Source organism: Gymnodraco acuticeps, unplaced genomic scaffold (assembly GCF_902827175.1).
Source record: "Gymnodraco acuticeps unplaced genomic scaffold, fGymAcu1.1, whole genome shotgun sequence".
Taxonomy (NCBI): Eukaryota; Metazoa; Chordata; class Actinopteri; order Perciformes; family Bathydraconidae; genus Gymnodraco; species Gymnodraco acuticeps.
The window spans coordinates 842,304-855,386 of record NW_022991123.1 but is presented as its reverse complement, the minus strand read 5'-3'; the positions used below and the strand labels follow the sequence as shown (position 1 = coordinate 855,386).

Genomic DNA, 13,083 nt, shown 5'->3' with positions numbered 1-13,083 from the left:
AGAGAGTACAGTTTGGGGGGGATCCAGTTTCAGCTCTGGACCAATTTCTCTATGACTCAGTGCTACTTAGGACAGGATGGATTGAAACTTGTTGAAACTGAGACCCGGTGAGTTCATTCATTGGTGAGGAAGGCATGTAAAGAAAGGAAGATGGGGGGGGGGGGCTGTTTGGAATGATACTCAGCCTTGCTCTTTTGTTTTGGCTCGATATTCCCAGTGACAGGCCCCGCCCCTCTCACACAATGCCAGGACACATTTCCTACCAGAGGATGGGGCAATGATTTAACCTCACTGCGTAGTTCAGGAGGTTTGTTTACACGTTGTAGGCGGCAAACAAAGGTTTGTGTTATTGTGTGACTTTGGTGTTTTAAGGGTTAGTTCGGTTTAACTAGTCACACAATAACACAATATGGCTGACGAATCAAGGCAACAGTAGATACAAGCAACTTTTATGTTTGGCGAGTAATTTACTTATTTTGTCAATGGAGTCTGGAGCAACCACTTTCAGCAAGTTACTTAAAGGGGCCATATTATGTTAATTTTCAGGTTCATATGTGTACGTGGTGCCTCTACTGCAGGGGTGTCCAACCAGTCGATCGATCGCGGGGAGATTCCCAGTCGATCGCGAGATGTGTCTAAAAATAGAACAACAATATTTTGTTTTATCGTTAATGTCCTATAACATAATATTCCTGTGCCAGAATAATGCACTTGAACGCATCAAAGCTTTGTGATTGGCCGGCGTGACCCCATGTGTCGGGGCGTGGCTGGTGGGCAGTGGGCACTAGTGCGCTGACATTGTCCGTGGCAACAGGAGTGACATTCCGCACACACACAAGACCGCACTTATGGCAGAAGCAAAAAAGCCCACAATATATAATTTTCACTCTAAGTGGGAGGATGATTATTTTTGTATCTATTCCAATTCAAAGTCCATCTGTCTCTCATCTGCAATGCGAGCGTGGCTTTATCGAAGAAGGGTAATTTAGGAGCGGCATTTCAAAACAGTGCACAAACGCTACGAGACGGAATTCCCTCCTAATTCTGCCCTACGCTCCAAAAGGGGAGGGGCCTGAAAGGACAGCTAAATGCACAGCAGTCCATTTTCACCAGGCCCAACAACAAGAGCAAGGCTGCTACCATAGCATCTTATCGTGTCAGTCACGTTCTTGCGAAACACATGAAGTCTTTCAAAGACGGCGAAGTTGTGAAAGAAGCATTCCTGGAGGCTGCCGACGGGCTTTTGGGGGACAGTAAAAATAACAGTAGCATTTCAACAGGTTTTTGATATAATAAAAACTCAAGTTAGATACCGTTATTAATCTGCTGTAAGTTTTAGTTTGTTTGAACTTATTCATTATAATTATTGTACAAAATGGTATAAGAATGCAAACTTAAATTGATTATAGTCTATCATCAATTAAGGTTAAGAAACTAGTGTTGCTTGCATCCTATTTTAAAGGCATTTCTTTTTATACTCTAATAAAATGCAACAAAAAAGGGTTTGATTCTATTAATTTCGTCTTTTGTATTGCACTTTGGCAGCAGATTCCTGTGTAGCTTCAGATCTGAGTTGTCTTATTAGTAAGCCTAATTTGAATGGCAAAGAAAGGGTTCAGAGTATTTTCTTTTTTTCCTGTGTCATATGTGGCAGCACTGTTCAATGTTTCTTGAAAACATGACCCACTGTAGTATGTGACGTGTGAATAAACTCCAACTCTGTATCAACAACACTGTTGTGTAACTTCAGTTAAATACTTGTATGTGTGTAGATTAGAAAGAGGTAAGATAAAGGATCTGCAGTAGTTTATGGAGTATTAACCGTACAAAGGTCAGTTTTATACAAGTAGAAGTGTGTATTTACCTGGTAGTAGGCTGTCAGTAATGGCTACGCCTCTCTATTTGGACTGGTAGATCTCGGCAGACTGGCAACTTTAAAAGTAGCTCTCGGTTCAAAAAAGGTTGGGCACCCCTGCCCTACTGTGACATGTTTCCATGCTTCTATGTTCAAAAAGCTCTTTATTTTTCCTCATACTACCTGTGCTGCAGCACCTCTTTTCACCCTCTGTCTGAAACCAGAGACCAGTCTGCTCTGATTGGTTAGCTGGCTGGCTCTCTTGTGATTGGTCAACCTGCTGGAGATACCCGCAACTTAGCCTATCACGTTAAATGTGTTGGAGCAATAGCCAATAGAAGCGTCAGTGTTACATACTACTGTCAGTGTGAGTCCCATTGAGGCAACATCTGAACGTGGCTTTTGACAAGTACTATACTTTATGTTCATTTCTTTGCCTTTCTGAAATTCCCAAGTCATATTAAAAAAAACTCTTCTTAAAAGACTAAACCAAAATAAAGTCTAATTTGTATATAGACTCAGTTTCAAAACACATTTTCTCTACATTACCTAATTAGATCTACAAATAGTATTTTAAAGATGTATTAAAAAGCACGTGTTTGTTACTGATCCTCTTAGTAAATTACACCATGATCATTTTAAATATTTGTATTTAATTAACAGGGATACTGCACATTATTACACATTTCTGTAAATTTGCCAAGAGGCTATTTTTTATCTGTAGTCCCTGGACTTTTCAAGGATAATGCAAATTGTGTTACAAATAGGGTCATTCCCTCTTATTTAGAGAACCATACCGCAATTTAAAAACCAGTCATATAATCGCAATAAGCTATGTTTTTACATATTATGCGGTGCTACTCTTGGTCAATTTTATTTGTAATGATCTTGAACTCAAGCGTCTGGTCATAAGTGTATGATACTGTCCAGATCATTGCGGGGAATACTGAACTTTATAAACCTTTAACATACAGAGTTATTCCCACATACTTCTCTGTAATGAACCGAGTGGTCAAAGGGAATGCATAGATAACAGGCTGAACAGACTGTTTACACTGTGCGAGTCAATGCCCCACCGTCCTCTGCTCGCCTCTCCCTGTGAATCCTTCTCCCCCGGTCTCACAGAGTCAATGTGAGGACACACTTCTATTAAATATAAGCAGATATTATATTTAATAAATAACCTTTAAGTCTTTTAATGGGCACTATATCCAAACAAATAAGATCTTCTGTCAAAGTAAAGGCTTCTGACGTGCACAATAAACCACATGAATCCTTCTATTTATTTTTACTGAAAGAGTAGCTTTCTATACGTTTGGTTTAAATGCTGTCAATGTGGATAATTATCCCAAACATTTTTTTAGAAAGCAATCGGAAGCAACATTATAATCCCACAAAAGAACCATTTGTTCATTATTTGTTTATCACATGTTACCCTAAGTACCTGAAAAACCTTTTAAATAAAATGTGGAATTGTATTAAATGTGGGCCTTGTCTAACAGCAAAACTAACTTTTCCTTCTTCTTGACATAATCATTTTTGCGAAAACTGTATCATTCAAAGCACTTTCACACAAACGATCTTCATTGAAGTGTTTTATAAAAGAGTTTAAGGATTAAGCTGAACGAGAGTCTGTAAACTGATGTTTTTATATAGTTTTGTTTTTGTTGAGCACGGCTTCTGTTAACTTACATTTATCAAGAATTTACCATATTTGCAACAGAGGGCATTTTAGGAAAATTAAGTCTGTACAAGAGTTTAAAAGCTAACATGGGGTGAGAGATTATGTACAAATGTACAGTTAGCTGGTGAAGTATTCCTTGAAGTGCAACAAAAGCTTGTAGAATGGGCCAGTCAGCTGATTGGCGCATTCTTTTCTATTCGGTTGAATTGTTATTGCCTTCCTCATCCACCCCGCTGCTCTGCCACTCTGTTGAGCAGGCCTGTTTCCATCTTCCTCAGTACATGAACCCTCCCTCCTCACATCCTCTACCTCAGGCCTATTCAAAATGGCGGCCCGCGGGCCAGATACGGCCCAGCCTCCCACGGCAGTACAGACCATGAACGCGACACTCCGCGTTGCATAGAAACCACCAAACCAAAACGCAGCACGTTTTTTCAAAGTGCATCTAGTGGTACTAGTAACGGTGGCCCTATGATAGCAACTTAACTCTGAAGCGTAAACAGAGACAAAACGGTCATTGATCTTGTGGAGCAGATGCGCGCATTCCAAGTCAAGCTGGACCTTTTCACGGCCAACTTGAGTACGGGTCGGATGCTGCATTTTCCAACGCTCCACAAACACATCACATCCCCGGCACAAATCACAGATGTGATGACAGATTTCATTGCGAGGTTGAAAGAGAACTTTGCCGGTCGATTGGATGGACTTGCTCTGCCCACAGAGGTGATGGGCTTTGCCAGAGACCCCTTCACTGTTGCAATAGAGGGGGACGTATCCACCAAAGCAAAGGAAGTGGTCCCCTCCATCGACGAGGGGACATTTACACTGGAACTTATTGACATGCATTCATCCGTAACCATGGCACAAGAGCAGCGCACTAACGGGCCAGCGAAGTTTTGGAGTGATGTCAAAAAACAGCAGTTCTCTAATGTTCAGAAAGTAGCGATCTGTGTGCTCAGTATATTTGGATCAACATACAAATGTGAATCAAGCTTTTCACACATTAACTCAATACAAAGTAGCACTCACTGCTCCCTGTCTGACAGCACTCTTCACCAATGTCCAATTTTGATGTGCATGTGTCATATGTATCCAATTTTATTTTGTATGTGAGGACATTCATTAAGACTGCCAATATTGTATTCAGTTAAATGCACTTTGTGATGTACCTGGTTCAAAAAAAATTAACCTGAATATTGTACTTCTAAAGCAAACAAATGTAATGCTACAACTGTGCACTTTTTGTATGCACTTTGAGATGCCTCAGATTCTGTTAAATTAATGCTAATTTGTTGTATTTTTATGCACTTTTTGACGTACCTTTGTTAGATGAACAATGAATAAAAATGGCATGTTTTTCATCGCAGTAATATGTGTTAGTTTAAAATGTGTCATTACCCGCTTTTTACAGGCCGCTGAATGTCTGGCCCAACTGAATGTGTAATTGAATAGCCCTGCTCCTCCCTTACCTCAGACAGCCAGCCGTGTTGGTGAGGGCCGTCTCCCACTCCAGGTGTCTGGGCTTGCAGTTCTCCTCCCCCCCCTCCCGCTCCGTTGCTCCCTCGCTCCCAGCCAGAATGGGGCACCATCACCTCGTCGGAGAGGGCGTGGAGTGCGTGGTCCACGATCTCCATCTTCACCGAGTCGTGAGACGACAGGTTCCACAGCGTCCCTGGTGAAAACAGATAATATTGAGTTATACTTTATTTAATAGTTATATTTTAGAGCAGTGGTTCCCAAACTTTTTCAGTCGGGCCCCCCTTGGGTAATTGGAAATATTTTCAGGAACCCCCCCAACCCGGTTCCCATCTATATTGGTAGGATTAATTGTATATTGTTGTAAAAACATTACATTTTTCTCTGCTGATAATAAGAAGATACAAAGATCCAACTATCATTTTATATTTCATTATGGATTACACATGAAGAAACTTGCTTGTAATAGATACTGTGAATTAATTTGGCCTAATTAAAACTGGTTGGCCTTCTTCCCTGAGTAGCAGATTTTTAAATTCAAATTTCTTTAAGGAAAATATATTAATTAACTACTATTTCTACTGCAGGTTGCAAACGATCACATCACTTTACCATTCCTATTCCACACATAGCTTATCAATGACTTGTGTGTGCTTGCTTTCCCTTGCAGATCTTCTCAAACTGGGGCTGTTGTTTTGAGACTGCCACTCTCAGTTCATTCTCAATGTTCAGCTTTGATCTGTATTTCGTTTTGATGGCAGCAACAGCAGAAAAAGCCTATCTCACACAAGTAGGATGTTGCAAAAGGCAGCAGTATGCCCACTGACCAATGAGATATTTTCGAGCAGTGTTTGTTTACAATTGAATAATAATAATAATAATAATAATAATACATTTGATTTATATAGCACACTTTAAAAACAACGTCATCTCACAAGGTGCTTCACAAAGCTAAAAGGAGAAAATAATAAAATCTTCCCGCGACCCCCCTGCAGTATCTCCGCGACCCACCAGGGGTCGCGCCCCCACAGTTTGAAAACCACTGTTAGAGAGTCATTATTTTGTCTTTTGGCATTATGTTGGCTTTAATGGAAAAGTAGCACAGTAATACCATGTTTTGATACCTTCTAGAAATTAAGCTTCACAATAAAGCATTTAAAACCAGTTAAACCCCACGGCCCCGCGGGCGGGGGCAAAACGCAACATCTTGCAAGAAACAGCGTCTGGGGGCTTCTTAACATTTAATAAACTATGAATGTGTCATACCCACTTAACGGGAATAAACTCAGCTTTCAGACAATATTAACCATGCTTAGCTAAATGAAACAAAAGGGTGATAACAAAGGCTCTGAATTAGCCCTGAACGAAGAATGCTAACGCAATTAGCATAGAACTCAAGGTAAAATACCCGTATTACTTATCGTATCTTTACAAACAAGATATTGATTAGCAAACTGAGATTACACAGATTCCAGACATATAAGTATCATCACTGAGCGATCAGAACTCGCGACAGGGGAAGCAAATATTGGCTCTAACGGTTAAAAAGAGATGTCAATCATCAAAATCGTGCGATGGGTTCCAGAGATAAGGAAAATGCACCCAAATGACCCCAGAGGTGGGGTTTTTTCTTAATCTCTCTAAAAAGGTCAAATGTCACTTGTTTTGCATCAATCTAGATACAGGGTACTTATTATATGTTATAGTTTGGACTCCTAAAGCTTTTAGTCTCCGATCCCATCATTCAAGGGTGGTTTTCATTTTAAGTAATGGTTTTCTTTGGACGGACACTATAATTTACATTTTTGTACTATGTTCAATCCATAGACTGTATATATAAAGGTTCAATCTGAATTTACTTTAAAATAAAAAAAATCTATATTGACTCTGACTTTTCTACATCCTACTCACAGGTTTATCATTGCTTTGAGATTATTAATTTACCCCTTTTAGGAGGGAAGATATATACCTCATTCACACCAACGCAACTCCGGTTCAAGCTCCGTGCTAGAGCTTTTCAGGTTCAGAACCAGTTCTTCGGTTTAGCTCTGGCTCTTTTCACACCGCCCAGAGTCCGACTGGTAATGCGTCGTTGCGTCGTTGCGTCATGACGTAACCGTTTGCGTGCCTGCTTCATAAAGCCAAACCGCGCAGATGAAATCAGTTGCATTCATTTCTTATGGCTCTATCTGCATCTTTTCCGGAGTCATTTCTGTGGTTTAGTTATATTCTTATAAAAAAGTGTACTCGTGTCAATAAAGGTTTTTTTAAAAACACAACTGCTTCCGAGGTCGGTCTTATTTCTTAAGGTGGACTGAACCATGAGTGTGGAGTAACGTTGTATCTTTCATTTAAATGAACTGTAACCTTCACCCAGGTATGTAAAAGCTGTTCTCAAATGAACACGTGAAGTAAAGTTTAATATTTATAGTTTTATAGATTTATAATGAGAGGTGATCAACGTGAATGCTCAGGTTCCACCTTAACACGCAGACACGTTGCTTCACCATGAGCAGAAACCTTTATATATACAGTCTATGGCAGAAACTCTGAAACTCTGGTTAAGTTTCTCCATCGTTGTGTACAAACCTATGGTACAAACTGGATAAAACGCGGGCTTTTTGTTGTTGTTCAGGAGTTTATCTGTCTCTGCCCCCGCCTCGACGTAAGCGTGACGTATGTGGTGCTTTTGCTCTGGCCGGACAATTTAATTTGAATGAATGTGTTCATGTTTTCACTGATTCCATTTCTCCAATCTTTGCTTATTCCTGTATTTTACTTGCACCACTGTATCAGTTGCACTTAGCCAGTTAGCTCTGTTGTGACAGGTCAACCGCCGAGATATTTTGACACCAAGATTTTCTGATTTTACTGCAAATATATATCGGTTCCAAATATCGGTTATCGGTCTCCTTGATTACTAATAATCGGTATCGGCCTTGAAAAAGCCATATCACTCGATCCCTACTATTGCCAACAACTACACTTTAGCTACTGTGCATTGCAGTGGCGAGCCGTGACTTTTATACCTAGGCCCTCTGACCCCCCTTCCCTCGAAAAAAAAGAAGAGTTATTACGTCACAGCGTATACTTCAGCGGAATATCACAACAGCGGCCCGGGGTGCAAAACGCATTAATGACAGCGACCCTCTACCACACAAAACAACACCATTTATATAAACACCTATCATGACAGGGCACCCACAGCCAAGTAACAATTACAAATGAATTAAGTCGGCACGCCGGCCCACATTGAAAATGACTTAGGCCTACCTTTGATGACAAATCACTTAAACACAAAGTCCATCCTCCTGTCCTTTTGGATGAAGCACTTGCGGGTCATTCAGCTGATCCTTTGCCACTCCAGTTTATCATTGTAACTCAATCTTGAAAATGACTCGGTTAATAATTTTGCAAACGATGTCATCACTATCACTGAAGTGAGCCATCATGAACGAATTTATGCTAATCATAAATCTATCGATCATAAATCTATCGATTAGATTTATGATTCGAAAATAATAAAAGTAGGGTAGACATGTGGATATTATCCGGCTGAACAAAACGTGCATTTATCTAACAGGTTCGTTTTCCACAGACCTTATTTCCAGCTATTTTCCAAAATCCTCTGGAGAAATCCCAATGCTTTCTGTCGAGGGAATCCGAGCGCAGCTTACTTCCGGGTTTTAGGGCGCGTCACTGCACCACTTGCATAGACGTCACATCGGGCGGAACTTGTCATAAAGTCCGCGAAAATAAAGCCCGCCCATTTAGAGGGAAGATATGATTGGTCAATTGTACTGTCATTTGACATTACTCTCTCGTTGAGTTACTATAGCTGGCCCTCTGTGAATGTAGAGAGGGACCAACAAGCTCTCCCGTCTTCACAGTAACTCGCAGAGACGGCATTTAACCCTTCACATTCCAACAGAAACTGAACAGGCAGATTCGAAGGATTTATTTATTTGGAAATGTTATTTTAAATACAATTAAATCAAGTTATTTTGGTAAAACTAATGAAAAATGTAACAACAAAAATATTTTTAAAAATATATTTTTTTATGTTTTCAAATATTATTTTTTAGAATATCTTAGGCCCTCACAGAGGGCCTAGAGGGCCCTGACGGCTCGCCACTGGTGCATTGAAAATAGAAACCTCTGCATTGTGACTCTTGAGCTGATTGGTCATGTGACCTTCTCACCTGTGATGATGTCAGTGAGGTCTTGGTCGTGGGTCTTCCTCAGCAACCGGACCAGAGCGGGCACTCCGTCGCAGTTCTTGATGGCGATCTTGTTGTCGTGGTCTTTGCCATAAGAAATATTCTTTAGCGCTCCACAGGCTGCGTAGTGAACCTATAACAAAGACGCATTAAGAGGTCATTGAGCCATGAGTAACAATGGAATAGCACTAAGGCAGAGCACTGCTCTCACATACATGGATTCAGTGTAGGAGTAGTAGTGCAGTAGTGGCGTGTCTTTATGGTAGATTGTACATCACTGATTACACAGCTCTGAGGTTTTCTACTCGTGCAAGTCATCGTGTATATTCGATAGTCGGCCATATCCTTAAACGTAATGCATGCTTTTCTGAATTAATACGATTATTATCTGAGTTTTCTGTTAAAAATGTTAATGGAAAAAATCTGTTTGTTTTTTCTAAATACCAAAATACCTACACATCTCAAGAGAAGCTCTCGTTACCTTAGGGCTCAATTTCATGAAGACAAACAGTCCAATAGTTTAGTGTAATAAAACTCATCAACCTAAACATGTCGTGAGTGTAACTGAGAAGCAACAGCATGATTGTCTCTTGGTTTACCACCATGTCAGATGCATTATATCTGTGAATTATCTGAAATATGTCTTATCGGTCCATAGGATCAGAATGAGCTTAACGTCTCAACTGCAAAACCCTGAGGGGCCCGCACAAATACGACAGACTAATAGGAAAGGAAAAGGGCCTCTTTAGAAACGTTCTCAAGATGCAGTCGCTGTTTGACCCATTTCTCCAGCCAGTAAGTCATCCGACACACACAGACATCAAACTTGTCCCTGGCTCTAGAGCATGTAACGTCAAATTTAGATGTCTCTCTGCTTTCAGAACGGAATGTATGATGTGGTTTGTCTGGTAATGCCCACACTAAGATCAGCAAAACCTAGCCACAGCCTCTGCTAAATGAAAGGGAATCATGGAGAAAGAAAAACGTACAGAATGTTTTGGCCAAAACCATATTTAGCACAAATGTTGACCTACAGGATTTGACCAAGTCAAGATGTCAAACACTTAATGCTTATTTCTAGTTCCTTTGTTAAGTTGACCTTGTCTGAGTCCAATGAACACACGCACTGTTACTTAACAAATACACTACATCCCTTAAGCTTCTCTTTTACCCCACCTAGTCCTGTCCAAACACCCTTCTATTGAGTAAGGAATGAACAGAAAGCAGGACTCACCTCTCTGTTTGGATTGTCGAGCATACAGACGAGTGCTGGGATGCCTTTCATTCGACGCACATCAGTCTTGACCTGGAAAACAAAAGGATGGACATAAAGCGGAGATGTGGAAGGGGGCTGCTTTAAAGCGGCCCTCAATGCTCATTTTCAGGTTTCATATTTGTATTTTGTTCCTCTACTGTAGGGCTTCTCAAACTCTGGACCAAGGACCGAATCCGGACCGAACTGCAAATCAATCCGGACCGAACCTTGTGTCCCATTAGAAAAAATTAAAATTATACAAAATAAAAAAATAAAAACGTTCTGATTCTGATGTAAATTAATGTATATGTTCTTTTGTGTGTGTGTGTGTGTGTGTATATGTGAAAGTGTATGTGTATGTGTGTGTGTGTGTGTGTGTGTGTGTGTGTGTGTGTGTGTGTGTGTATGTATGTGTGTGTGTGTGTGTGTGTGTGTGTGTGTGTGTGTGTGTGTGTGTGTGTGTGTGTGTGTAGGGGCGCCATTTGCCGACAGGCAAGGCAGGCAAGTGCTTGGACCAGAAGGGGGCCCCCAAAGAAGGTAGATTAAGAAGGTCCACAGCAACGACAACATGAAACACCCTTTAATTTACTGCAACGATATGGTACATGTTCATCTATAAAGCCATGCTGGGTAAACTACCAACTTATATATGCTCTTTGATCTCACAGAGAGTGGCAAGTAGCTATTGCCTAAGATCCCAGGATCTGTTTTTATTACATGTGCCAAGGGCTAGGACTGTTTAGGTACTAAAGCTTTTATGTGTGCTGCTCCTCTAGCTTGGAACACTATGTAAACAAATTGAAACTGAGCATTTTGGTTCCCTTGCATCATTTAAAAGCTCGGATAGATGAAATGTTATTAGATATCTGTCATTGTGAATAGGTTGCTAATGTATACCCCTGTAATTATGTTGTATTGATGTCCTTTTTGTTTTCTGTTGTTTTTCTGTGTAACCAATGTGCTGCAGGTCTCCCTTGAAAAAGAGATTGTTGATCTCAATGGGATTTTCACCTGGTTAAATAAAGGCTACAAACAAACGACATGTCTGGAAACCCCATGCATAGCGCGCCGTAAGAAACTGCTTCTTAATCTCCGCTCCGGGCGGGGGGGGGGACACTAAAGCAGTGTTACTTTGTAGATCTGTACAAAGTAACACTGCTCTCTTTTGTCCACACTATTGAGGATGCAGCAGTGTGTTATCTTCAAATAAACTTTATTAGAATAGCCTTTGGACAAAACAAACTGCAGGGGGTCCTGAATTCACATGAGCGCCTCTCTAGTCAGTTCAACAACTTTGGAGCCTTATGCCGTATAACAGAGAAAAGGAAGAAGAAACTTTATGTTGCGTTGATGGTAGGAAACTTTCTTATTAAATAATCAATCCATTTTTTTTATCTTTAAAATAATTTTTCATTTGAAAATAGAGCAACTGTGACAAAACGTAATTCCCCCCAGGAAAGTAAAGTATTTTGATTTAGATAATGATCCAATAAGAGAAAAGCAATAAAAAAAGCTTTCCTCTGAAAACGTTCTTAAATGAAGTGTTCTACCCATCTACTACTTATTTGACTCCCACTCTGGTAGAAAAACAACAGACTGTTTTGCTCTTCCATCATACATGCCCATATCAAGCATAGAAGACACATGACTCATTATCATGAGTCATGACAGAAGGTGCTCTGCCCTCTGCACTCCCCATCAAATTACCCTGAGTCAAAGTCCAGTCTAAATCACACTGGATACGATATAAACCATAAACATATACGCTTGCACTTCTTACTTTATCGTTCTTGTAGGTGAGATGCTGCAGGTAGGCCGCTGCGTTGCTCCTGACGGGGTCCAGCCTGTAGTTCAGCATGGCGATGACCTCTGGCAGCTCTGGCTGACGCCAGCCTCCGGGGCCGGGACCCGGACCTTTCCTCAGAGTGCTGTCCAACGAGGCCATGCTGCCCCTCTCCCCCTGCGCCAGTGGGGCTCCGGCTCCCCAGTAGTACTGGTCCCCTGGGCCGCTCATGTCGCCATCCAACGTGCCCTCGTAACTCCTGAGGAGCAAGGAGAATATGAGTTGAGGGAAAATAGACATCCAACAATGCAAGCAGAGAGGGAAAGTGGAAAAAAGTTTGTGCTAGGGCCGAAAATCATATGTAATAGAAATTGGGAGAAAGCAGTGACAAACATCTACTACCTTTGAATACACAAGGTGTGAGTCGTTTACTAACAAAGCTAAAAACGTAACCAGAAAACAATTGGAAACTCTCAATATTCTATGTTCCTACGGTTGCACTGTCTAACTGTTACTGTGTTAGTGTGAAGGTAGACAATACTGAGTTATTTCCTTAGAGTCCGCTGCAATATCAAAATGTTTCAGACTGAAAACCCGATATATTGATGTTGTGAAGATATTATGTGGATAAAGGCAATAAAAACACACTTGGAATTGGAGAATTAAGAGAATAACATTACTTACTAAATGGCAGCCTTTAGCTGCAAAACTATAAAGAAATAAAACTGAAAATGAAATCAAAATGTGAACTGCTGCTAAGGCACCAGCTAGTGAATCTTACGCAGGGAAGAACGTTGTTTTGTGCAGTTT

At 40.7% G+C, this 13,083-nt stretch overlaps 1 protein-coding gene across 1 annotated transcript in view; it reads right to left on the bottom strand.

Annotated features, from left to right (window-relative positions):
- The window catches only part of ctnnd1 (catenin (cadherin-associated protein), delta 1), a 32,900-nt gene that overhangs the window by 13,998 nt on the left and 5,819 nt on the right, over positions 1-13,083 (bottom strand). The window contains 5 exon segments of the mRNA XM_034237117.1: positions 5,009-5,082; positions 5,084-5,211; positions 9,218-9,368; positions 10,470-10,541; positions 12,271-12,532. Of these exon segments, the coding sequence (XP_034093008.1) occupies positions 5,009-5,082; positions 5,084-5,211; positions 9,218-9,368; positions 10,470-10,541; positions 12,271-12,532 (687 nt within the window).